Source organism: Sinocyclocheilus rhinocerous, unplaced genomic scaffold, assembly GCF_001515625.1.
Source record: "Sinocyclocheilus rhinocerous isolate Xijiao unplaced genomic scaffold, SAMN03320098_v1.1 scaffold1233, whole genome shotgun sequence".
NCBI classification, from domain to species: domain Eukaryota; kingdom Metazoa; phylum Chordata; class Actinopteri; order Cypriniformes; family Cyprinidae; genus Sinocyclocheilus; species Sinocyclocheilus rhinocerous.
This window is the reverse complement of record NW_015639524.1, coordinates 506,473-532,758: the sequence shown is the minus strand read 5'-3', so window position 1 is coordinate 532,758 and position 26,286 is coordinate 506,473. Positions and strand designations below refer to the sequence as shown.

At 36.0% G+C, this 26,286-nt stretch overlaps 1 protein-coding gene across 5 annotated transcripts in view; it reads left to right on the top strand.

Moving 5' to 3' along the window:
• LOC107751333 (choline transporter-like protein 1) overlaps positions 1–25,592 on the top strand; it is a 31,077-nt gene extending 5,485 nt beyond the window's left edge. For 3 of the 5 annotated variants that reach the window (XM_016567016.1, XM_016567015.1, XM_016567017.1), the window contains exons 3-15: positions 568–710; positions 9,923–10,059; positions 11,433–11,526; positions 11,630–11,799; positions 12,176–12,265; positions 13,022–13,188; positions 13,286–13,472; positions 15,087–15,255; positions 16,125–16,281; positions 17,388–17,471; positions 17,577–17,714; positions 19,722–19,958; positions 22,993–23,345. In XM_016567016.1, the coding sequence (XP_016422502.1) occupies positions 568–710; positions 9,923–10,059; positions 11,433–11,526; positions 11,630–11,799; positions 12,176–12,265; positions 13,022–13,188; positions 13,286–13,472; positions 15,087–15,255; positions 16,125–16,281; positions 17,388–17,471; positions 17,577–17,714; positions 19,722–19,958; positions 22,993–23,328 (2,109 nt within the window). In that variant the 3' untranslated portion in view covers positions 23,329–23,345. Of the gene's footprint in view, positions 1–567; positions 711–9,922; positions 10,060–11,432; positions 11,527–11,629; positions 11,800–12,175; positions 12,266–13,021; positions 13,189–13,285; positions 13,473–15,086; positions 15,256–16,124; positions 16,282–17,387; positions 17,472–17,576; positions 17,715–19,721; positions 19,959–22,992; positions 23,346–25,163 lie in introns of those variants that run through there. The other 2 variants (XM_016567019.1, XM_016567018.1) reach the window with 2 other exon arrangements.
• The last annotated feature ends 694 nt before the right edge of the window (positions 25,593–26,286 follow it).

Genomic DNA, 26,286 nt, shown 5'->3' with positions numbered 1-26,286 from the left:
ACAATATTCCACCATGCTAATTCATTCAATACTGTTTTCAGGATATTTAAGGCTCAGCTTTTTTGCTTGAAATTTACCTTTTGATAAATAGGGTATTGTCACCTTGCTGAGGTTGTTGTGATCAGCCATGATGAGTGTCACTTGGTTTCTATTTCTGTGGTGTTTTGCAGGGTACTCCACCCAGTGTGAAATTGCATTGCTTCAAAATCCCGTTCCAAATAACTGTATAGTAAACATTAAATATGTTCTGATTGGCTGTGAATGTATATGGTCTCACAGCAGTTTTGCATTCAGCAAGAACAGACAAATTGCTTGTCACTGAAAACATTAGACAGTGTGTTAGTGTATATCTCAACATACATGTCATGCAAGGAGGCTGATGTTTACAAAATAAAGAAACACACAGGAATCTTTTGATTTAGTGGTGAATCTTTCTGTAATTAGCTTTTGATGAATACTGTTAATTATTTAGATTTTGCTGCAAATGATTTTTTTCCCACATCTTTGCCTGTAACTTTTTTTTTTAAACAAACACTTTTCACAATTTCTGTTAATTCCCTTTCTCAGTGTGGCATCTGTGGGTTTACCATCGCGACTGGAGGGGCAGCGCGACTCGTCTTCGGATATGACAGCTATGGTAACACGTGCGGCCAACGCAACGAGCCCATTGAAGGGGTCCGGCTGAGTGGTCTCGACCATACTGACAGAAAGTGAGTAAACTCGCCTTTCATTCCTCTCTCACCCTTTTTTTATACGCTCAGCCCACATGCACCATCACCAACGCTCAATTTTTCACTCCTCTTTAATCTGCTTTTACACACCTGTTTTTTCTCTGTCGTAAATGGTCTGGTGAAATCAGAGCGCTTCAGCTCCTTGCCCTTCGATTATCACATCAATGCAAATGTCAAACGGCTGGCGTTTCACCTCGAGATGGCTGAGGACTATCTGAGCTACACACACAGAGCCTTGAATAATTCAGTACAGGCCCTGAGGATGGGCACTGTCACATTGTGCGGCCCTTAATGGGTGCTAGCCTGCAGGAAAGAAAGGTATTTTAGGCCATTTCATTTGTAGCGCTGTCAAATTATGGTTTTTGGCTCTTCGGTGTGGTTGAACTGAATTGTACGTAGCTTTTATGAGATGGGTCTGAGATCTGACTCATCACAAGGCAGAGCGATTCATTTGGTGGAGTATTCACTGGCTTGTCAGAGCAGATGTGAACTTAATAATGGCTTGAAAATGTCTTGCCGGAGCTGTCAGAGAGAGATGGCTGCGCTGGGAGAGGGCATGCGGTTTACCTGTTTATTTAATAATGTTTAGGCTTCATACAAATGCAATTTTAAGCTGTTAAAGGAATAGTTCACCCCAAAATTGAAATTCTGTCATTATTTATTCATCCTTATATCATTCCAAACCTGTTTGACTTTCTGTGGTAGACAAAAGATGATGTTTTTTGAAAATATCTTGGTGATTTTTTTTTTTGCTCATACAATGAAAGCTAAAGGGGTCTAATGTTTTGACCCCAATGTTATTCAGTATATCCTCTTTTATGTTCTGCAGAAGAAAAAAGTCATACAGGATTGCAATGACATGAGTAAATGATGCACAGAATGTTTGGGTTAATTTCTCTATTTTAATTTATGCAAATGTGTCACATGACTTAAAAACTTAAAAAAATGTCTTAATGATCACCAAGAGACCATTTACAGTATGTCATGTTTAAAGGGGACCTATTATGCCCCTTTTTGCATGATGTAATATAAGTCTGAGATGTCCCCAGAATGTGTCTGTGAAGTTTAATCTCAAAATACCCCACAGATCATTTATTGTACCATTTTGAGTGGAAGCAAGAACACACCTTTTTTTTGTGCATGTACTTTTAAATGCAAATGAGCTACTGCTCCCCGCCCCCTTTACAGAATAGGACTGTGTCTTTACAGCTTATACCTGGGATACTCTGCCAAAACAAAACATCTGTCTGTGTACATGTCTATTGTGCTGAAAACTTATTTGCATGCGTTTTAAAGCCGTTTCAGTTGAAACCTCTGATTTTCTGAGGGCACACATCTGAAGCATGCGCACAGAAAGCAGCTGTCACACGTATGCTGTGTATTGCCAGCAAACTCACGATACGATACGTATCCTGATACAGAGGCCATGATACGATACGTATCATGATACGGGACTGCACTAAATTTCACCTCAGCAGAATTGAGTAAAACAGCTGTTTATTAAACACTGCATACTATAGGGCCATTGCTAACTATAGGCAGAGCAGGCAGTTGACCTCTGCATTATGAACGGCCTCCATAACTGTACCACTGTATAACAATATAGGTAATGGCATAGGTTTCATGTTAACATTGGGCACTCCCCACCAGGTACAAATTACAATATTCTGATTGTTTGCATCTCGTTTTTAAGCCCATAAATAATAATGTATAAAAATAAAATGTTAAAAATAATAACTCGTTCTAATAAATTTATATTGTAATGTACTCATTCTAATATATTAATAAAATCATATTTACATTGCTGGTAGGTTATGATAGCACAAATTAACACACTCTGTACGTTTAAAAAAAAATAAAAATAAAAATTAGAAGCGTTTAAACTAATGCGCTGTCTTCATTGTAGCTCACGCACATTCAGTCACTCACACAGATCGCGCTGCGCACGCACAGACATTCAGCAACACAGAAACTTCTCAGCGCTGCCCTGTAATTTTTGTCAATAAAATTAACAATAAAGTGCTACATTATCTTTTTCAGCAAGGAGTTGGTAACATCATTGTTTTTGAAGCAATTAAAACCAGAGCTTCACTATTAAAGTTCCCCTATTATGCCATTTTTAAGGTTCCTAATATTGTTTTGGGAATCTCCTACAACAGGTTAACATGCATGCAATGCCACAAAACACTTTCGTTTTCTCATAATATACATTTAATTTCACCACATTTCTCAATGATTCGTAAGCGATTCGTACGAAGCAGGTCTCTCTAAACCCCTCCTTTCCGTGCGTTTACTCTGCTCTGATTGGTCAGATGGCCCAGAACTTTCTTATTGGCCTACCGTGTAGAGCACTTTTCGGAAACGAAATGCCCATTGCCATAACTGAATGGCAGCTCCAGAGAGAATGTATAGAGAGAAAAGTCTGGACTGGAGCAGGATGTTTCTCAGTGATAAGTGTCAGCTTAGTTTGTGGTAGTTATAAGACGTGATTCCAGGTCATTGTTAGATAATTTATTTAGGTGCACCACGTGTGGGAACTGTATCAGAATGCCAAGCGAAGGTGAAAACCTCTGCTGCCACGAAGTACGACAGGTTGTATTAAACGTTTCTGCATTAGATGCATCTTTTATAAAGAATTAAGTGTATTTTGAACGCTCGATAAAAAATACAAACATCTATTATTTATCATACTTACAGGTTGTGATTCAGTGGAGCCAGCTGGTCCAAATAAACTGTGTACTGAGCCATCTTTCAAGAGCAAGCGTTTTGTGAATCCTGCGTTGAACTCCCTGAGATAAGAGAAGCAGTCATTAGTAAAATGACGGGAACACAAAAAAAGATTGGGATTGTACTGCTGTGGTATTGTTGAAAAAAATGAGTGTCAACCACTGATTCTTTGCGGCCTCAACTTTCGGAAGTGAAAATAAAACAAATTTACTTTCACAGCATAGGACACAGTGTCTTCTCGACATGATGTTAACCACATGGAAATGCTACACTCTTTGAGGGTGGATCAAGTTGTTCGCGGCTGGCTAACGTAGAACATAGGCGAGCATTATGCAAATGTGTTACACAGTGACGTGTAGTCGTCACGGAAGTGGGATTTGAATTCCTGACGACTCATTTAGGTGATTCAGAGTCGATTCTTTTTTGCTGAGAGACAATAGTAATAATAATCGTTTTCTTATTTTTGTAAAGGATGTCTAGGCTAAAATGGCACAAATTAAATCTAGGTCACCCCCCAATTTGGTAAAGAATGTCTATTATACGGAGCTAATTTCGTCATCATAACAGCAGGTGAAGCGCATTGGTTGATTAAAGTTAGGCTAATTGGTAATAAAAACCTTTACACCTTACCTTATTCATTTATGTAATGAGGTAAATTCACATTTATTATGATCGATTTTGACCTACCTAAATGTATAAAATATAAGCAGACAATTAGATTCTGGTATCGTAAAATTCACGCTTAACATATTTTCATTAATTGAAAATTTTAATTTGATCTTCTAAAGAAATTTTCCACTTATCATAAAATATGGACATTTGAATGAAAGGATCGACAGTTTTCAATATGCAGTAGGCTACAAATACATGGGCTAAATAGAAAGATTGCTTGCTTTGATAGATTATATAAGTTAAGTAACATGGCATTGACCTTTTTCATCAACACAACTTGATATGAAATGTGTCCAGGTCCTCCAGATACTTAAAGATGAATAAAAAGACATCCCTTGCTTCATTGGGTATTTTTATATTTATTATTTTGCAAAAGTAATTAAATTTGTAATTTTACAAAAGGATATGATCAACAATTATTTACGGATCATGGCATGGACACTTTCCTTATCATTAACTTGTCCTTCCTCCCAGTTTCTCAGAAGCAGAAGTCCTCATAGTTGGCTAAACTTCTATAGCAGTGAATGGGAGGCGACTCTAATATATTTTTTGCGTTCCTATTTGCTCAAATAACTAAAGAAAAAATCCACGATGGTGTTTTCATGACATTCAAAAAGATAAAAAAAAAAGAAAATATAAAGGACTTTGCAGAATTTATGATTCTTCCTGTTTCAGAGTTAATGAGAATGTGACGTATTTGGACATGGGTGTGGCGTCTGATGTTTAAACATTGTTCTTGTATTCAAATTAAGCGTGGTCCACTGCTGCACACATGCTGTGGAAATCGATACAGAAACAGCTGTATCGATACCCGTATCGTCAAGTAGTATGTGACGATACATCGTCGTATCGATATATCGAACACAGCCCTACATGGCATGTAAGCACTCAACTAAGTTCTCTTTCATGTCTTATTGTGCTTAAAATGTCATATACACACAAGTTTATGTCAAAAACACATAAGTTACATAAACACAGACATTTCTTAATTGAATGCTGATTTTAATAAATTAGAATGTCGTGAAAAAGTTCATTTATTTCAGTAATTCAACTCAAATTGTGAGTGGGTTTTTGTTAAATGTGAGCCAAAATCATCACATTTAAAAGAACCAAAGACTTAAACTACTTCAGTCTGTGTGCATTGAATTTATTTAATACACGAGTTTCACAATTTGAGTTGAATTACTGAAATAAATGAACTTTTCCATGACATTCTAATTTATTGAGATGCACCTGTAGTGTGAAGATAAACAGGGCGGATTGTGTACGGCTCCCTCAGGGCGGGATATATGCTTACAGGGCAGTGTCTGTAAAACCCTCATGGCCTGTACTAAGTGACGTCACTTTGTACAGAATCTGCAAACGGCTTGTTCTGAGACACTGCTTATGATTTATGGGGATTTAAAAAAAGGAGTGGGTGGATTTTTATTTTTATAGGGTGGTTGTGTGCACACACTGCCAACACACATTTATGTCAAAACACCATGTAAAAGTGAGTTTTGCATAATGGTGCCCTTTAACGTATTATGTAATCACAATGAGTCATGTTTGGAAAAAAAAATTGTCAATGGGGTTGGTAAGATTTTTTTTTTTGAAAGAAAAGTACTTTTATTCAGGAAGAATTAGATTTATCAAAAGTGACAGGAAAGACAATTATAATGTAACAAAAGATATCTATTTCAAATAAATGCTGTTCTTTTAACCTTTTTTTTATGCATGAAAGAATACTGGAATAAATTAATTCAAAAAATATTAAGCAGAACAACTGCTTTAAACACTGATAATGATAATAAATGTGTCTTGAGCAACAAATCAGCATATTACAATGATTTCTGATTCAAGGATCATGTGACACTGAAGACTGGAGAAATGATGCTGAAATTCAGCTTTGTCATCACAGGAAGAAATAAAATTTTAAAATATATTAAAATAGAAAATATTTATATAATAATATGTAATAATATTTAACAATATTACTGTTTTTTACTGCAGCCTTGGTGAACATATGATTCGAATGGTAGCGTATTTAAATAGCATTTCTATCCACATTGATCATTTTGATATGTGTCTGTATTTCACAGTTCATGATGGTGGCAATCTCCCCGCAGGACAATTTTCAAGTCACATTTGACGTGAAATTGCTAATACAACATCACAATTTGAATAGATCATTTTATATTTATGGCAAGAAAGTTCTTTGCTGTCCAACCATGATGAAAATAAAAGATAAAATTATAGCCATTGAGGACAGTAAAATTACATGTCATGTCAACTGCCCATTTACAAAAAAATTTTTGTGATTAGTAGATTTTATGTTGCATTTCACATTTAGCAGTTTTTTCATGAGGGTGATGTTGCCTGTGTGTGATTTAGTACATGTCTAGGTGTTTGCTTATCCTATTACAACCATATAGCTCTGAGTAATTGCTTCATTTATTCATGTCATAAAAGAGACTGGTGTGGTAAATACCACCTAGAGTGAGATGTTCCTACAGGAAGGCGTGACTGCTCGTTACTTGTCTTCCTCTTATTAAAGCTTTACCTCTGGCTCAAAATACAGAACCACTAGAGACGTGTAATCACCCCTGAATAGCACTACACTAACCTTTATATCATTCTCTCTTTACACACACACACACACACACACACACACACACACATATATATATAAAATAAACACAGGGTTTGTTTTTGTGAATTGTGGGACATTCCATAGGTATAATGGTTTTTATACTGTACAAACTGTATGTGCTATTGCCCTACACCAACCCTACACCTAACACTACTACCTCTTACAGGAAACTTTGTGCATTTTTACTTTCTCAAAAAAACTAATTCTGAATGATTTATAAGCGTTTTGATAAATGGGGACATGGGGTAATGTCCTCATAAGTCACCTTCTCCTTGTAATACCTATGGCATACCAATATCATTATACAAATTTGTGTCCTCATATGTCACAAACACACACACACACACACACACACACACACACATATATATATCTTCAAACTAGGCTCATTGGAAATCAAGTATAAGTATATGACCTCAAAACACTATTTCCATAATGCATGATTTGTAAACAAATACATATGGACTTCTGCATCATGTAACAAGCTCCATATGTATGGTTTTTCTGACGTAGTAAACTTGCTCGGCAGCTCACCTGGTACATTATTTCACTTGCGATTCACAGCGCTTGGGTACCAGTCCCATGAAACACAAGTCACCATAAAAGAGTTAAAAGGCTTGTAGAAGCAAGTTAAAATGGCATGGTTGCTTCAGCAGTTGTGTTTTTATATTAGTTTTTGTTTTAGTTAACACTGTTGGTTAGGTTTAGAGTTGGATTTAGTGTAAGTGTTACGTTATTTTCAAACACAATACGTACAACAACCAGTGTAATAAAATGTTGCCATATTCACTTTCTTCTGTTTCGAATAAAACTTAACCACTTTTAGTACCAGTCACAGGACATTCTGCTTTGGATGTGTCACGAAACATGCAAGAAGCATTGCAATATTATTTTGCAGAAATGTCATCTCAGACTCAGTCAAGTATTTCCAGTGAGCCTGGGTTGTACATCGCTATTGCCTGTGTGGACCCACTGCCTAATGATGCAAAGGAAAGAGAAAGACATTAGGCCTTAGACTTGTCAAATTGTTCTCATAATTTCTATTGTTCTTGAATTGCTCAGAATTCACACCTTCACTCTTTTTTTAGTCTCATATGTACAGCACAGTTAATTGGCTTGGAGGGTTGGGATCTGTTGACCTTTACCTTTCTACTTGGTGCTTACTATTTAAGTAGTAATTATGTGCTTTGTTAAGAAGATTTGACATTTGACCTTAGCCTGCTTTGTTGATGTTAGACTTTATTGAATAGATTAGCACAGGCCTGTGGGTCATTCAGTGAGGGATGAGAGTAATAGTGATACTGGTTGTAGACTGAGGTCTAGTATGAGGTCTAGTGGTGGTATTTAAATTTACTGACAAGATGTTTGAATCACAGAAGTTGGTTAGCTATTTGAGTAATAGCTGCTAAAGGGAATTTAATCATATTTAAGAATACATTTAGTGGTAACAATTGCAATTTTGTATTTTGTTTTGATGTAAAGTAAATTGAGTCGTGGAGTCGATTCCATCGACTCCTACGGTGGGAGTCGACTCAGGAAAAACCTGAAATTGAACACCTTTACTAACAACCATACTGGATGTAGTACATGCTGGGGGTGTAACTGTGTGTGTGTGTCAGGAGGCAGACTGAGTTAGCAAGCTAATGTTGTTAACTGAGCAAAGTTCATCTGGTTAATGCACTTAGCTTAGTTTTACTTTCTCAGCTGCTAGTAATACTGTGATCCTGCAGCCCGCTCCCACTGCCCACGATCCCTCACTTTATCCATCTCTGTTTAATGGGGTTATGGTCCATCTTTGCCTCTCATGTGTGTTCATTGTGTTTATTGTATACTGTAAAGGTTGTCAGCAGTTTTGTGCAGCAAGCTTTGGGTTAGATTAGGTTCAGTGTTTATTTCCCATTTCCCCTGTTGTCAGTATGAAAATGATATATTTTACAAGCTTTACATTTTGTTCTTTTCCTAAGAATTTACTAATAGTGTTATTCCAATGAAGAACAAACTCTAAAGTATAGTCTTTTATAAAAGTAATTACTTTTGTGATTACATTTGGTGCAGAAATTACATGCCTTTAATTATTACTTAAACTTTTTGTACATGACCTCTAATATAATTAGCTAACCTCCAGATTCCAGTGACTGTCACACTGTTGTTCATCAGGCTGCGTCAAGGATTGGGGTCAGGAAGATTTAGTTATGTATTTATTTATTTTTTATTTATTTATTTTTTGGAAGAAATTAACATGTTTATTCACCATGGATTCATTAAATAAATAAAATAAATTTACAGTGTAACAAAAGACAAACACATATATCTTAAGTTGTAATAATATCTCACAATATTTCTGTTTTTACGGTATTTTAATTAAACAATTGCAGTTTTGGTAAGCATAAGAGACTTCTATCAAAAGCATTAAAACAATCTTACCGACCCCAAACTTTTGAACAACAGTGTATGTCTTTGTAGTAAATTAAACCTTGGTTCTAAAACAAGAAAATCCTGTTTTTCATCATATGTCCCTTTAAATTTCCAGCTTTATTTTCACCCCAAAAACTAATATGTTGTCTCTAATCCTATATTCTAAAAGATTAAGCCATTCCAGATGCCTGATATCTGAATAGTTTGCATATCTGAATGCTATTTCTTCCAATGCTTGCCTTTCACATTAGACTAGCCTCAGGTCAGACCTGGGCTACGTTCTTACAGTAGACCTCTTCTTTAGCCAGGCTGTTTTGACAGGCTCTGTGCTAATGCTGAAGTGCTTTTTCCTCAAGAGCGTACGTCCCCTGCTACTGACAGTCTGTTTTTGTGCTGAACACACAAGACAATGGGTCCCTCATCCCTGCGTGGGTGCCATGCCCACTTCACACCGCATGAAAAGCTGAAGTAAAGCCATGGCCTCAGAGGAGCTCAGAGGAGCATAAACAAGCTCTCAGTTTCCCCTCTGCCAAAAAAACTGGGCTGAACGGTCCTGTGACAAAAAATATCTGCTGTTCAGAGTCGATCTTTATCGCACAATGCCGTATTTTAAGTCCCATGGTGGTATCAGATCAGACTCCATGAAATAAACAACCTGCTTTGGTATTTCGTTTGTCATCAGATTTGAGGTTAGATACTCTTCCTGTCTTGAAAAAATTAGACTTTGTTGTTGTTTTATTCACAGATTCGTCTTTTTCCTGGATCCATGCAACATAGACGTCATTCAGAGGAAGATAAAGTCCATGGCGCTGTGCGTGTCACAATGTCCCACTGAGGAACTGGCGACTTACTACGACCTCAAGAGGTTTGCCATGATAAATGGTGAGTCGTCAGCCAGCTAGCTATTGTGGGCATGTGATGTCATCATCACAGATATAATGGCAGGACCTTGACTGGCAATCTACCCTTGGGAGAGACAAAGGCGTTCTTCATATATATGGTTGTGACCACCAGTGTGTCTTTTCACAGTGTTTCTTATACTCACGGGCTCCAACAAGAGCAACACACACACATAAATATACACATACTAGGCCTGGGCGATAAAACGGTATCGATATTTATCGACGGTACACCTTCATCGATAACGATATAAAAAATGTTCGATATAGCGCACGATATAGGCACGTGTTATGAGTGATGCAGACAGCAACACACGAACACGAACACATGCTGTAATGCCTGCCTGTGATGAGGAGATTGTGAATTAAAAAAAGAATATTAGTCGAATTTAAAATAAACATTTGCATTTGAAATATACTGTAGTAGCTCAATGCGTTTAAGACTTATTTAATCTGCATATAAAACATAAGAAAGGAGATATTTGTTTACATTTTATTTTGTGTTTGACTGTAAAAAAAATATATAAAAAATGTGTTGTTTGTCTTAATAAATTGGGCAAATTAAAAATACAGTGGTTAAATTAAGAAAAAAAATTATATTGCTCTGTTTTAAAAAATGTCAATAATTATCGATACCGAACAATATGAAACATGTATCGTTGATACATTTTTTAGCTATATCGCCCAGCCCTAACACATACAGTATGTTCCTCTTTATTAAACCTGTTATACTGTATTATGACAGCACTTTTTTAAAACTAAATTTCAATATCGTGATAATACCGCATACCGTGATGAAAGCATTAGCAATTAATCGCAACATGAAAATTTGATACCGGCATATCCCTAGTCAGGTGCAGCCGGTAAGACCAGGTCAGGGTTAAACTAAATAAACATAGATTCCTCTGACCCGTCTCGCTGTAGGGTCTCTGTTGTTTACAGTCCAGTCTTGCTGTCTATAGGGTTTGACACATCCTATCTGACACCAAGGGAGAGTATGAATGCCATCATTGTTTCCCTGGAGTTCAACTATGTTTTACGTGCATCTGCTCATAATGAACGTTCATTGTGGAGTTCACATTCATATTAAATGCTTAGTGAGTTGACGGTGATTTAACTGGTCTCATTCCACATCCCTGCTGAAAAAATCTCTCGCTTTCTCGCTTTTTGCGACTGAGCCCTTGCTGGTGTCAACCTGACAGACCACCTTGGTCAACCTGGTTTGAGTTGGTGGACCATCCTGATTAAGCTAGTCCAGTCAGAGTTTGTTTCATCTTCAATTTATTGACCATCTTACCATGACCTAGCATTATAGGGATGATGTTGAGTATAATGCATCTTTTTCTTCTCTTTTAGGGTCCGAGCTTTGTTCGTATGAGTTACCTGGTCACAAGTACCCACAACTTCCCGAGCGCTTTGAAAAGTGTCCCAAACTTCCAGTACCAGAGAGGTATGAAACAAACTCCTGTCTGACAAACAAACTCTCCCTGTAAAGCACAGCTCCTTTCTCTCTTGATCTGTCCTCTATCCTCTGGCCTTTTCTATCTCTGCAGCAAAGCTCTTCCAGTGTTTAACCGCTGCACTCCAGTGGATATCTCCTGCTATGCTAAGTTTGCTGAAGCGGTGGTCACGTTTGTCAGTGATAACAGCATGTTAAACAGGCTGATTGCCGGGGTGGCCGCCAGCAAAGAGATCATTGTTGGGCTGTGTCTGCTGGCGCTAGGTAACCGTCTGCTCTCTCTGGATGCTGCTGCTGAGGCTCATTTGATTCAGTTTTCTGATTATGTGTTTATCTATAAAATGAGTTGAAATGGATAATTGCAGTTCTTGATATCTATATAAAATCAAAGCTAATTAAGTTCTGCTTTGTTACGCATTAACAAACAAGTATCGAAATCTAAGGCCCACCAATGTAATTATTGCATTATTCTGAGCCACTATCAGACAAAGGCTGAAGTATTTTGTCCTTTCTTTAAGATAACATGAAACAGCACTTTTAATTTCCATAATGCAATGCATTTTGATTACGATTAACTCCAGATTGTAGTTTAGTCTAGAGTCTTCCTCTAACTGCTGATCCTGTTTTGTGCATGCTGCAGTTTTGTCCATGATCCTCATGGTGATCATTCGTTACATCTCTGCTGTCCTGGTTTGGATCCTCACTGCACTGGTGGTTCTGGGTTCCCTGGGCAAGTCTGCTTTCTCTGCTCTTTTCTCACCTCCTAAGCTGAGAATGGCATCCGTTCTTTCTTCATTTGCACGTCCTACTCTTGAGTGCAAAATAGCACATTCTGATGAATTGAACAGTTTTACCATTTGTCAATATTTTTAATTTTATTTTATTTTTCTATTTTGCTTTGTTCTATTTCAATCTATTTTCTTGTTTTATTATTTTATATTTTTTTTCTATTTTATTTGATTTTCTTCTATTTTCTTCTAAGTAATTTTAATTAGTTCCTATATTGTTTTATTTTGTTTTATTTAATAATGTTGTTTTATTTTATTATTTTTTGTTGGTTTTTAACATTTTTTAATTATTTATTTTGCTCTATTTCGTTTTGTTTTATTTAATTTAATGTATAAAATTTTTTCTCAAACTATATTTTTTTTGCCAGGTTTCAAAAGTACTGAACAGTTATCCATCTTAATATCGTATATTATAATGTTTTGATGTCTGATTTTACTTCAGGAAAGAGATTCTGTTTATTGTGAATGGTATTTTTGCTTGAAAAACAGACTAAACAGTGTAGATTTAAAATATCACTGTTCATATAATCATATTGACTATCAGCCAGAATTATTATTTGTCTGTTCCAAAGGGATGCACAGTAATCCAGTCCCACACAAAGATGAATCATCATTAAAAGTGTGGTTTTTATTCTAGGCTTACACCTGTTTTTGCAATGTTGAATGCGAATATGGCGTCTGTTCTTGGCTTTTCTCAGGAGGTACCAGCGTTCTGTGGTGGTTGTACATAGACTATAGAATGACAATGAATGAGACCATGACTAAAGATCTGAGGGAAACGGAAGAACCCAATGATGGCATGACGACCCCCAAAGACCACGCTCAAGGACTGCTCATCTATGCTGTTTCAGCGACTGTGTTCACTGTAAGCCCTCAGAGAAATGGAAAATGAAATATGAGAGTGGTCTCGGCTGGTGTTTTTTGCTGTCTTGCTGCTAATTTCCATCTTTCTGCTCCCGCAGGGAATTTTGTTGCTTCTGATGTTGTTTATGAGGAAGAGGGTGGCTCTGACCATCGCCCTGTTCCATGTGGCGGGAAAAGTGTTTATCCACCTGCCGCTGTTGGCACTGCAGCCCTTCTGCACGTTCCTCGCTCTTTCTCTGTTTTGGGTTTACTGGATCATGGTCCTCCTCTTTCTCGGCACCACTGGTGAGATGTAGATTCCTGTGGGTTTTAAAGGGATAGTTTAGCTTTAAAAAATAGAAACTTACTTACATACCCTTATTTTGTTCCAAACTTTTTTTATTCCATAATTGTTTATCAAAGTCTGCCTTCAATGCATGGAGAAAAACAGCATTAATTTTGTTTTTATTGAAGAAAGAAAGTCATGACATGATGATGGGTAAATGATGTCAGACTTCTCATTATGTTTGGTTGAAATATCCCTTAAACAACTAACTTGAAATCTAATTGCACATTCTATAATGGATCTGCTTTTTGAGTGCAAAATAAACACAATAGTGCAGTCGGATTCATGGAATAGTTTGGCCATTTGAAGAATTTTATTTTTTATTATTTTATTTTGTTTTATTTCATTACATTTTTTGTATATTTTATTTATTTAGTTCTGTTTTATGTTGTTCTTTTTTGTTTTGTTGTTGTTTTATTATTTTATTCTCACAATATTTTCTTTGCCAGGTTTTAAACATTAAAACGTTATCCATCCTAATACTGTACATCATAATGTTTTGATGTCTGTTTTCACATCAGGAAAGATATTCAAGATATTAAGTTTGGTATGTTTGCTTAAAAACAGACTAAGCAGTCTATTATCACACATCATATAATTATATTGCTTCTCCCTTAAAGGGGTCATATGATGCAATTTCAAGTTTTCCTTTCTCTTTGGAGTGTTACATGCTGTTCGTGAATAGATAAGATCCCTAAAGTTGCAAAGACTGAAGTCTCAAACCCAAAGAGATATTCTTTAATCGCTGTAGTTTTGTTGTTGCCGCCGCCATGTCGTGAAGGGACTGTGTTTCATTGTGAAAGCGAAACTACTTTGTTTGGCCTTCCAAAAGAGGACACAACTACAAATCAGTGGTTAAGTTGTATTTACAACATTGTTCCACAGTTCAACCAAATATTCGAGTGTGTGCAGCACATTTTATGGAGAGTAGCCTACAATGCGGCTGTTCACAAAGGCTGTTTCTATAAAGTTCCTTTTGTCTCGTCACACCGGGACACAGCATCACAATATGGTAAGGTGCATAACATTTCCGTCACACGCTTGAGGCATTCGGCCAATCTCAACGCACTGGATAGCTGGCCAATCAGAGCACACCTCGCTTTTCAGACCGATGAGCTTTGTAAAAATCGACGCGTTTCAGAAAGGCGGGGCATAGAGGAGAAACAATAATGTACAGTATGTGGAAAATGTGTTTTTTGAACCTTAAACTGCATAAACACATTGCATTACACCAAATACGCAAAATAATGTTCTTTTTAGCAACGTAATATGACCCCTTTAATTAACTTTTGAATGTATACTTTGAACTACAGATGTGCAAAAGGAAATATTAATATAATTTTAGGAATTGCTTTGCTTTGCATTTTGTTTCTCAGAAATAATGTGTACAAGCCTTAAAATAGTCTTCTGTTCAAGTCATTTTGTACAGATAATGTAGGACATTTACATACTGCAGCACAAATTAACCGAATTTGCTTGGGCATCTCGTTCTCATTTTAAATGTGTATTACTATTGCAGAAAGCTCTTTAAAAGCAAAAATCTCAGGCTGCAGCTTGTACGCTCCTGTCCACAGGGAACCCAGAGAAAAATGAGGATACTGGCCTGGTTGAGTTCAGGCTCACAGGAGCGCTGCAGTACATGACCTGGTACCACGCAGTGGGACTGATCTGGATCAGTGAGTTCATCCTGGCTTGTCAGCAGATGACCGTAGCCGGTGCTGTGGTAACCTACTATTTCACAAGGTCTGTATTTTTAGTGAAAATGCTCTCAAATACCACTCTTGTTGGTAAAGGTGATGTGTGTAATATTTTTTGATTTTAAAATACTTCCTTCGATCACAGTTTAATATGCAGAGACGGCGGGAATTAAGTCATTTGTTGGTTGATTTTTATGAAGTTGTGGCACTTTTAACCTTTCTGTTTGCTTAAAGAAATAATTCATCCAAAATGAGAATTTGCTGAAAGTGGGCTCACCCTCAGGCCATCCAAGATGTAGATGAGTTTGTTTCTTCATCAGAACAGATTTGGAGAAATTTAGCATTACATCACTTGATCACCATTAAATCCTCTGCAGTGAATGGGTGCCGTCAGAATGAGAGTCCAAACAGCTGATAAAAACATCACAATAATCCACAAGTAATCCACACGACTCCAGATTATTAATTATTGTCTTGTCAAGTGAAAAGCTGCATGTTTGTAATAAATCCATCATTAAGACATTTTAACTTTAAACTGTTTCTTCAGGCTAAAATATGTGTCCATGGATTATGGACCTTTTGCTTCACAAGACATTAGTTGATTGGCTGGAGTCCTGTGGATTATTGTGATGTTGTTATCAGCTGTTTGGACTCTCATTCTGACGGCACCCATTCACTGCAGATGATCTATTGGTGAGCAAGTGATGTAATGCTACATTTCTCCAAATTTGTTCTGATGAAGAAACAAACTCATCTATATCTTGGATGGCCTGAGGGTGAGTCAATTTTTAGCACATTTTCATTTTTGGGTGAACTATAAGCCCATAATTGTATTTGTCTTCAACTAATCCTGTATCCAGGAAGTTGTTCTTGAAATAGCTCACAGTTGCAGTAATTTATTTTATATCCATCCAGGGACAAAACCAAACTCCCGGTGACGCCCATCCTGTCATCAGTGCTGCGGCTGGTGCGGTATCACCTGGGCACTGTGGCCAAGGGCTCCTTCATCATCACCCTCGTCAAGATCCCACGCCTCATTCTCATGTACATCCACAACCAACTCAAAGGAAAGGTAGGGAGGCAGCTCGCTTGACGTGTCCTTGGGCTGTTGGATCTAAATTGCAAATCTCTCTCATTGCAAGAATCTTAACTGACGTCATGCATGTTTATGCTTATGGCATGCAGTTTTCATTAGGACAGGAAAGTTGTTATGTGGTGTTTTTGGGACAATTACATTCACGATTAACTAGTATTATGACGTTTTCCGTGAGTATTATGCTAGTATTATGTGCTAAATATGGGTTTTTTATTCAAATGTTTTCATGGTGAGTGTTATTTTATTTATATTTATTTATTTTTGATTGATATTGAGAGTGTTATTTTAGTATTATTAATATACTATTATAATTTTTGTTAATATTTTGAATTTTATTTTATTTTTATATTTTCTGTTTTTACTGCTTTAGTAATTTCATTTTTATAATTTTTAATGTCTTTATAGTTTTTATTGATTTTTATTTATTATGTTTAGTTATTTTAATACGTCAAGTTAAAATAAAATAGTTTTGTTCTATTTTAGTTTGTTTATTTTGTTTCAAGTAATAAAAATCTTTCTTTTATGGTTTAAGTTTTAATTAACGATGATAATCCTGGGTGGATAATCCAGTTTTTTTTTTTTGTAAATAAACACATTTTCTTTAGAAGTGTTTACTGATAAATAATGCACAATAAAACCAGCTATTTTAATATTAAAGTAAATAGGCTCAATTTTGACTTTCAGTTTTTAAGAATAATGTAATGGCTAAAAGCGGAAAAAATTTTGAATTGGCTTTTGCTTTTTGAATCCGGAGTCAGGTGATCATTACTTTACTTGTCTGAAAATGTTCTTCTAAATACTTATTTTTAGTATTATCTTGGTGTGTTGGGTGGGTATCTTTTGAAATTAATGCTGAGAGCTATTTATTACTGTCCTCTTGGGTTCCACTTAGGTGACGTATCATTTACTTGATATATGGCTGGGGATCTTGGGAATATAATGAACTCTAATTGATATCAGTGCCAGCTTTATAGAGGCAGATTTGTAGCATTAAGGAAGAGGTTGACAAATGTGCAACAGACATACACTGTGGATAACGTTTGCACTCGTTCTTATTCTGTTTCATGTTACACCCCCCATAGGAAAACGCTTGTGCACGCTGCATGCTGAAGACCTGTATCTGCTGTCTGTGGTGTCTAGAGAAGTGCCTCAATTATTTGAATCAGGTAGGTTAGTCGATGGAAAACTCATACTGTGCAAATTGAGGTAGAAATTGTAGCTCATTCAGATGTTCTTTTTGTGTGATATAAATTTTTGTAACCTGTTTCTAGAATGCATATGCGGCGACGGCCATAAACAGCACCAGTTTCTGCACCTCGGCCCGCGATGCCTTCATGATCCTGGTGGAAAATGCTCTTAGGGTGGCGACCATCAACACCATTGGAGATTTTGTTCTCTTCCTGGGCAAGGTGAAGGACAGATAAGTTTTGATAGTGGTCATCAAGCATTTAAAGGCAGCCAGCTAAACTGTTATTTGAGTAGTGCAGTTTTGTTTTGCATGTTGACATACACTACTGTTCAATTTTGGGGTCAGTAAGATTTTATATTTATGTTTTTACCTCACCAAGGCTGCATTTATCTGATTTAAATACAGTAAAAATAGTAATACTGTGAAATATTATTTCAATTTAAACCATTTTCTATTTTAATATTTTTTTTAAAATGTAATTTATTTCTGTGATGGCAAAGCTGAATTTTCAGCATAATTACTCCAGTTTTCAGTACCACACCCTAACATTCTAATATGATGATTTGCTGCTCAAGAAACATTTCTTATTATTATTATCAATGATGAAAACAGTCGTGCCACTTAATATTTTTGTGAAAACCATGACACATTTTTTTTCATGGTTCATTAATGAATAGAAAGTTCAAAAGAACAAACATTTTTTATTGTCTTTAAAATATCATTACTGTCACTTTTGGTCAATTTAATGTACAATTTCTGAATAAAAGTAATATATACAGTGGGTACGGAAAGTATTCACTGAATACTTTCCGTACCCACTGTATATATATATATATTTTAAATCGTACTTAACCTAAACCGTTGAATAGTAGTGTGTGTCTTTTTATTTTATTATTTTCCTATATATTTTTTTCAATTATTAATTGCCAGTAGCTTTCAGTTCATGTCACCTTTCAGCAAAACCATTATTTATTGCTTACTATTTATTATACAATTTTAATTATTCTTGAACTCCTTTTTTAATTCAGTTTGCTCATTTGAAAAGAGCAAGGCCAGATTTAGTTTTAGGTTACCTTCTATTGAAGGTAAACTTAAAAAACCTTTTGTGAAAATATTTCTTTCATATTTCGCTACATTTTAGCCTGTTTCTCACCATTACAAAAAAACATTGTATTTATTATACGTTTTTTGTATATGTCCATGTGTACAAAATAAATCAATAAATAATTCTGATCCTTTTTAAATTATAAATCATTACATTTCTAATTTGTCAGTTACTACATTTTTAACTTGTCAATATTTGTGTCCTTAAAGCTAACAGACATGCACTAAAAACCACAAGATTAAACAATAAGTTTAGACCAGCATGAATGTTCATGGTAGTGCTAGCTGGTTTATACTGGTTGTATTGGTGTGCCTCGACCAGTATACCTATGTTAACACAATTTAAATGGTTAAGCTAGTTCACAGTCGATGAAGCTGGATTATCAAGGAAGCCTTGATGGATGAACTAGTTAAAGGGATAGTTCACCCAAACATGAAAATTCTGTAATTAATTACTCACCCCCATGTCGTTCCAAACCCGTAAGACCTTAGTTCATCTTCGGAACACAAATTAAGATATTTTTGATGAAATCCGAGAGCTTTCTGACCCTGCATAGACAGCAATGCAACTACCACATTCAAGGCCAAGAAAGGGAGTAAGAACATCGTTAACATAGTCCATGTGACATCAGCGGTTCAACAGTAATTTTACGAAGCTATGAGAATACTTTTTGTGTGCAAAGAAAACAAAAATAACGACTTTATTAAACAATTCTTCTCTTCCGTGTCAGTCTCCACTGCCATTCACAAGAGTACCACGACGCATGCGTGTGGTGCTGCTGATGTAGAACCTGGATGTGCTGCGCCTTGTTTACAAGCAGAGGATATGCGCACGTATGCGTCGTGGTACTCTCGGATTTCATCAAAAATACCTTAATTTGTGTTCGGAAAATGAACGAAGGTCTTACAGGTTTGGAATGACACGAGGGTGAGTAATTACCGTAATGACAGAATTTTCATTTTTGGGTGAACTATCCCTTTAAGAAGCCTAAAAGACACATCAGTGTCCCATGCTGCAGACCAGTTATGCTTGACTTTTCTGCATGCTTTTTTCGTACTTGTTATACCTAATAATTAGCTAAAATAATAATACTTAAGCATTCGCATATTTATCCCCATGCAGATCCTAATCGTGACGTGCACGGCGTTCGCTGGGGTGTTAGCGCTGAACTATCAGAGAGATTACACCGAGTGGGTCCTGCCGCTCATCATCGTGTGTCTGTTTGCGTTCCTGGTGGCACACTGCTTCCTGTCCATCTTCGAGATCGTGGTGGACGTGCTCTTCCTCTGCTTTGCCATCGACACCAAATACAACAACGGCACACCTGGGAGGGAGTTTTACATGGACAAGGCCCTGATGGTGAGTCACCACTGAAGAAATTCTCTCCTTCTGTCTGCTGTTGGATCAGAACACCATAAATAGTCTCACTGTTGAGAGCGCACTTGCCATCTGAGTCACGTTTCTGTTTTGTGTTGTAGCTTCGCTCGTTCTTTTGAATGCAGGCTCTCTGCTGGCCTGGATACGTTAATATTTTAAGATTCAGATGGTGTCCCAGATATTCTCTTTGGACAACTTTTGTTTTGAAAAGCTCTTTGATTTTTCAAGGGGGAAAAAACTCACTCAAGGCTGGTTTCTTATGCACTCTTATAAAGCTGCTTTCTACTTTTCACATAGTCAGCCAAATCATGTAACCAACAGCTTTGAGAAATCAAAAGAGAAGGCTTGAGCCTTGAGGTGCTGCACAGAATCACTGCCCCTCAGAAATGCAAAGTCACTAGCAGTAAAGGTTGTAGCACAGCAACAGACTTTGGAACATGTCAACGGCTTTCTTTCTCAGAGCTGCTTTGGTTAGAAATATCTGTTCAGTCTGCAGTTACTGGCACCATTTCAGCACGTTTTTGTTTTTGGTGGGAAAGCTGTTTTCCAACTGCATGCTGAGGAACTGCACTAGTCTGCTTGAAAATGTTCTTCTGATCTAAGAAATGTTGAATAGAATTTGCAATTGTTATGAAATCGATCTTCCATTAGTTGTGGAAGTGGTCTGCTGTTGGTGACATATCATTTATTTTGCAAAGTCATCATTATATTAGGATAAAGTGGAAATTATTCGGTTAACAGAAAACTACACTAAAAACTGATTTTTCAAAGTTGTAATAAAACAAAGATATTGGGTGTGTTTTTCACAAGAAAATACTTCACTTTAATACACTTTAAAATAATTTCACCTTTAATTCAAAGTGTTGCTATTTCATTGTAATTAATTTGTAAAACTTACTAGCAATTTCTGAGTTAATTTTTTTCTACACCAGTGTAGTTTTTTCCAGTGTAAATGCTTTTAAAGAATTACTTAACACAAAAACAGCTGGAAAACACAACATTTCAGTGATTTGTAGGGATGCAGCGATACCGTGCTCCTGTACTCGTACTCATTAAAATGCCCCGATACCAAAAGCCGATAGCGTGTTGCATGATCTTGATTGTTGTTCGCTCTCTTAGCACACACATCATTTGGATTAAAACTAGATCGTAAATATAAAACAAATAAAATTATAGGGGCATTCACAATAAACAACATTTATTTTAAACGTCAAACATAAACAACTTTATTTAAAGCAAAAGTGAAGTTAGCAGCCTGTACGTGTCTCTTTCGTTCTGCACCAATACAAATGTGTGCGTGTGTTGGGCATGTTTTGCTAGCTTGACGTTAATTGCATTAAATGAGTGGCTTTGGAATATAAGTTGCATCACGTTTCAGATGATAAAAACGCGACATATTTCAGAAAATGTTCATTGCTGTTACAAGGTTTATGTATAATGAGTGGTTCCTTGCATTGTTACAAGAAAACGTCTTGTGATTACAGTACTGAGCCGCTGCAGTGGAGCGGCTCTAATGTTCTATTAAATTAAAAATGAAATACGATGGCAATAAAATGAAAAGCTTATACAATACATTTTAATGGGCATAATTAAGTGTAAAAATAACTGAAAGAAATATCTATTTGCTAAATGAACTAAGCCAACTTGTTCATGTTATTTTGGTTTCTGTAGCCAGTATTTTTTAAAATTACAAATGGCATGAAAATACAGGTATCCGTATCGGTATCAGCAAGTACCAAAAATAAAAGTATCGGTATCGGCCTTGTTCTGAAAAAAAGTGGTATCAGTGCATCCCTAATAAAGAGTCTTACTGCAAGGCATCTTGCAACAAACATACATTTAACCCCAATTTTTATTTTTTAAATGAAGCTTTAAATACATTTAAGTATATATTTTTTAAAGACAATTAGCCTATATTTCCTTTTTCATTTAAATCATATTTTCATAATAATTAAGCACATATTCCCCCAAATTGTTGGATAATATATCCAAATGTGTTTTACATTTTGAATATTTTTAATTAAAGAATAATTCCAATTATTCTCAATGGATATTTATTTATTTAATTTACACATATATGTATATGGATTTATACACGGTAGCATTTGTTGTTCTGTCTTTAGTTTATAGTGATTAAAAAAAACTGTTACAGTAAAAATTATGGTAACAAGAGTCGCCACTGAGAATCATTTCAGCTGGATGGATATATCTGTGATTTCTTCTTCTTCTTTCTATATATAAAAGGTAAATTTTTCTGCTAGTATGAGTTCTGTCAGTAATCGCAGATTTATTTTCACATTACAGTAATGATAATTTGGGAATTAAAACATGCTTAATTATTATTTAAAGGCATAGGCGGAGCGTGTGTAAGGCTGGGACTTGGGGAAAAATGCCACTAAATTGGACAAAAATGCCCCTGCACAAACAAATTAAATCTATTACGTCTGTTGCTAACAAAGTGAATATGAATAGACAGTGTCGATTGCAGCATTAAATTAAGATCTGCTCATGTTGCACCGTAGTAAGAGATTCATTTAACAGTGTATACAGCTTCAGTGATTATAACGATAGTTTTGTTTTTTGAGAGTGCTTAAACTCGCGATAGATCAATGTTAGTGATAATGTCACTTTCTATATATAATTTATTCGCTGTTTGAATAACAGTGGAAAGGAAACGTTATATAATTATCAATTTCTAACGTTTTTATTAAACTGTAATCACATTAAATACAAATTCAGTCCCATTAAACTTAAAAAGACGGGTTTATGATGTTTAATACATTTGGCTGCTTTTAGCCTTACCCTGGAGTCGGTTCACCCTCCGCCTATGTTTAAAGGTCTTAATGCTTCTTACATGAGCAAATAATCTTTTTAATTACATTTTTATGTTGGAGTGAAATATGACTTGAATGTTCACCCAAACATACTGTGGCAGAGATAGTGGCTTTCAGACTGAGAACTCTAGGAAGCAGCTGTACTGGACTGTAGTTTGATTTATTACTTTCCTCTCCTGCAGGAGTTTGTGGAGAACAGCAGGAGGTCAATGGCGATGGAGGAGCGGGGGCACAGCAAGCGCGCCCGTCCCAAGGAAGAGGTAGAGTTGACGGAGGTTAAGGCCATGGTGAGTGGTGACGTGGGCGTGGCAGAGGCGGAGTGGCAGGCCTTGCAGGAGTTCCACCTGTACTACCTGCTGCTGTGTGTGCTGATGGACTGGGCCCTGTCGGAGCACACACTGGTGCTCTGCCTCACACAAGACATGATCATCTTCCTGTCTGTCTGCCTGCCCACCTCCACCCTCTTCTTCCTGGTCACATTGCTCCAGAACACGCCGGTGGCTGCTGCTGCATGCTGACTAATGCTTCCTCACCTCCTTCATCCATCGATCACTTCATCTATCCTTTCTATGCATCGCACTAACAGAGCACGAACATCTATTTTTCTATCTGTGGATTATTATTTTTTTAAATCTTGTTTTTCATTCCATTCTTGCCTCTTCTTTTTTACTGACTGTCTTTAACTCATATGGCAGCTATAAACTGTACTTATATATCCGTTGCCTTAAAATCACCATGTTGCTATTTGGAGGAAAGATAATTGAAACCGCCAAGCTGGAAAAACAAGAGGAGTAGAAGAAAGGAAAGACATCATCTCTCACATTGATGGTCATATTTTCCACAATTCTCAATTAGCATTTTAGCTGATAACCACATTACTCTTGACTTTCTGGATAAAGCATGGCAAATTGTGCAGTTTCACTATCAAAATTATTACTGGGTCAGTATGAACAGCTTGTTTAGTAGCAGAAGATTAGGACTGACTGTATATGGGTTGTTGACATGAAATGTTAATCATTTCTGTGTGACATGATCTAAAGGATTTCTCAAATTGACTAGTCAGTTTTAAAGAAAACCATCTGACCCTGATCACTCACTAATTGACCATTCATGCTTTATTTAATCTAAAACTATTTTATACAACACCTTTGTTATTAGACTTGCAGTTTTCCTAACCTTACACAAATTGAGAATTTAGATGATTGAGTCTGGAATATTTATTTAATATTATAATACAATATTATCTAAAAATATTAATAATGAATATATTTGTTACATTATATTACCATAATTAATTCGCCATAACACAAGACTATTTGAAGGGATAGTTCACCCAAAAATGAAAACTCTCTCATTTACTCGCCTGACTTACTTTGAACACAAAAGAGGTATATATTTTTTGTAATTTTGTTCATGTATTTATTTATTTTCGTACATACAATGAAAGTCATTGGGGTTTGGATCCCATTCACTTTCATTGGATGAGCAAAAACATTCAAAATGTTTGTTTTTGGGTGATCTGTATTTTTAGGTGAATTGCAAGAGATATACCTAAAATGTACACCTTGCCTTACACAATTAATATAAATTTTAAACTAAACTCTTGATGTTAAAGCAACTGTATATGTGTTTTTTTTTTTATCTTGAAAAAATCATTTAGATGGTACACTGACTTGAAATAAGGTGAATGGCTTCTGTTTGTTTCCCACGCTCTCCCACAAATGTCTGTTATGGGGGTATGTAAAGTTTGGTGAGCGGGGAAACGAAATTCTGCGGAAAGGTAGAATTGTTTTATGGCAACAACAAATGGACATGTTCAGTTATCCACTGTCATTATGACTGTAATTTCACTCAGCGGTAAGCTGTAAGCAGCTCAAAAGTCGCAAAAATACACAAAACTATATACAGTTGCTTTAGAAGTTCATGGTCATTTTAAAAGTTCACATTTGTCAGCTACCCATATACTCTCCATGTTCCTGAAATTCTGTTATTATAAATAGTGTTGATGTGTTTTAGGGGTGAGAATCTAGTTTCAAGACAGCCTTTACCATCCATCATAACACCCTCTCCATATGCATGGCTTCTCACACCTGCTTTTTGCAATGCCATTTTATGGTTTTTAGCCCATTTTTTGGCATTCTGCTACTTGAAATTGGTAAAGTGTACTAACTCCTCCAGATCCAGATCAGTTGATTGGTTGTTGGTTTGTTTGGGAGTAAATAAGACTAATAATTTTGGCATTCTGCTACTTGAAATTGGTAAAGTGTACTAACTCCTCCAGATCCAGATCAGTTGATTGGTTGTTGGTTTGTCTGGGAGTAAATAAGACTAATAATGTGTTTCTTTCCTGTAGGCTCCCGAGACAAGCTCTGCTTGACCAAAATCAGCCCATGGGACTTTTTAAAGACATTCCAAAATGTTTATTTTTTACCAATGTGTAACATGTTTACTATGGTTTCACTCCAGGGAATACAATATTTTAATAAGAAACTGTAAAAAAATGAAATAACAATGTAATGAAGCACTTTATATTGGAGCGCTGCATATTTTAAAAAGCCTGATGCATTTTTCGTAGTGATGTCCTTTTTATAAGACTAAAAAAACCCAGTTGCCATCTAGTGAAACACAGTATTAATAATGTCTAGAATCACTGTTTTTATTGTCAATTTTTCATAGCAAACCTTTTTTTTTTAGTTGGTTTTCTTTGCGTTTATGAGAAACCCACATACTGCAGTGCAGCACTTGTTCTTTTTATTTCATTTAATTCAAATAATGAAGCATCTACGCTTTTTATTTCTTAATTTTCAAAAAAAGACAAAAAAAATGCTAGTTTGTGTTATTTTACTAAAATAACGTTACCATGCCTGAAAATGAGGGCCTCGTCCTTGCATTTCACTTGTGTGTAAAAAGGTTGGTTGGTTGGTTTCCCTCCAATGGTGGTGATTTTAGTTTGCTTCTGAGTTGCGATAAAACTGTAAGTCAAATTTCCCTACTGGGATTGTTAGTGCTGAATGAAACTGCGTCTGGTTATCTTAAACTGACTACAATCCACAGTTGCTGAAACTATTAGTATGAGTGACATTACAACAAAAAGCACACACAAACAACAAATAAAACAAACAATAACTGTTCAGTTACACTACAAGAAGTTTGGAATCATTATGATATTTTTTATGTTTTTGGAAGAAGTCTCTTATGCTCACCAAGACTGCATTTATTTGATCAAAAAATATAATAAAAACATAAAAAATATTGTGATTTATTACAATTAAAAATAACTGTTTTCTATTTTGATATCTTCTAAAATAGAATTTATTCGTATGATGTCAAAGCTGAATTGTCAGCATCATTACTCCAGTCTTCAGTGTCACATGATTCTTCAGAAATCATTCTAATATGCTGATTTGATGTTCAGGAAACATTTCTTATTATTATCAATGTTGAAATCAGTTGTGCTGCTTAATATATATATATAT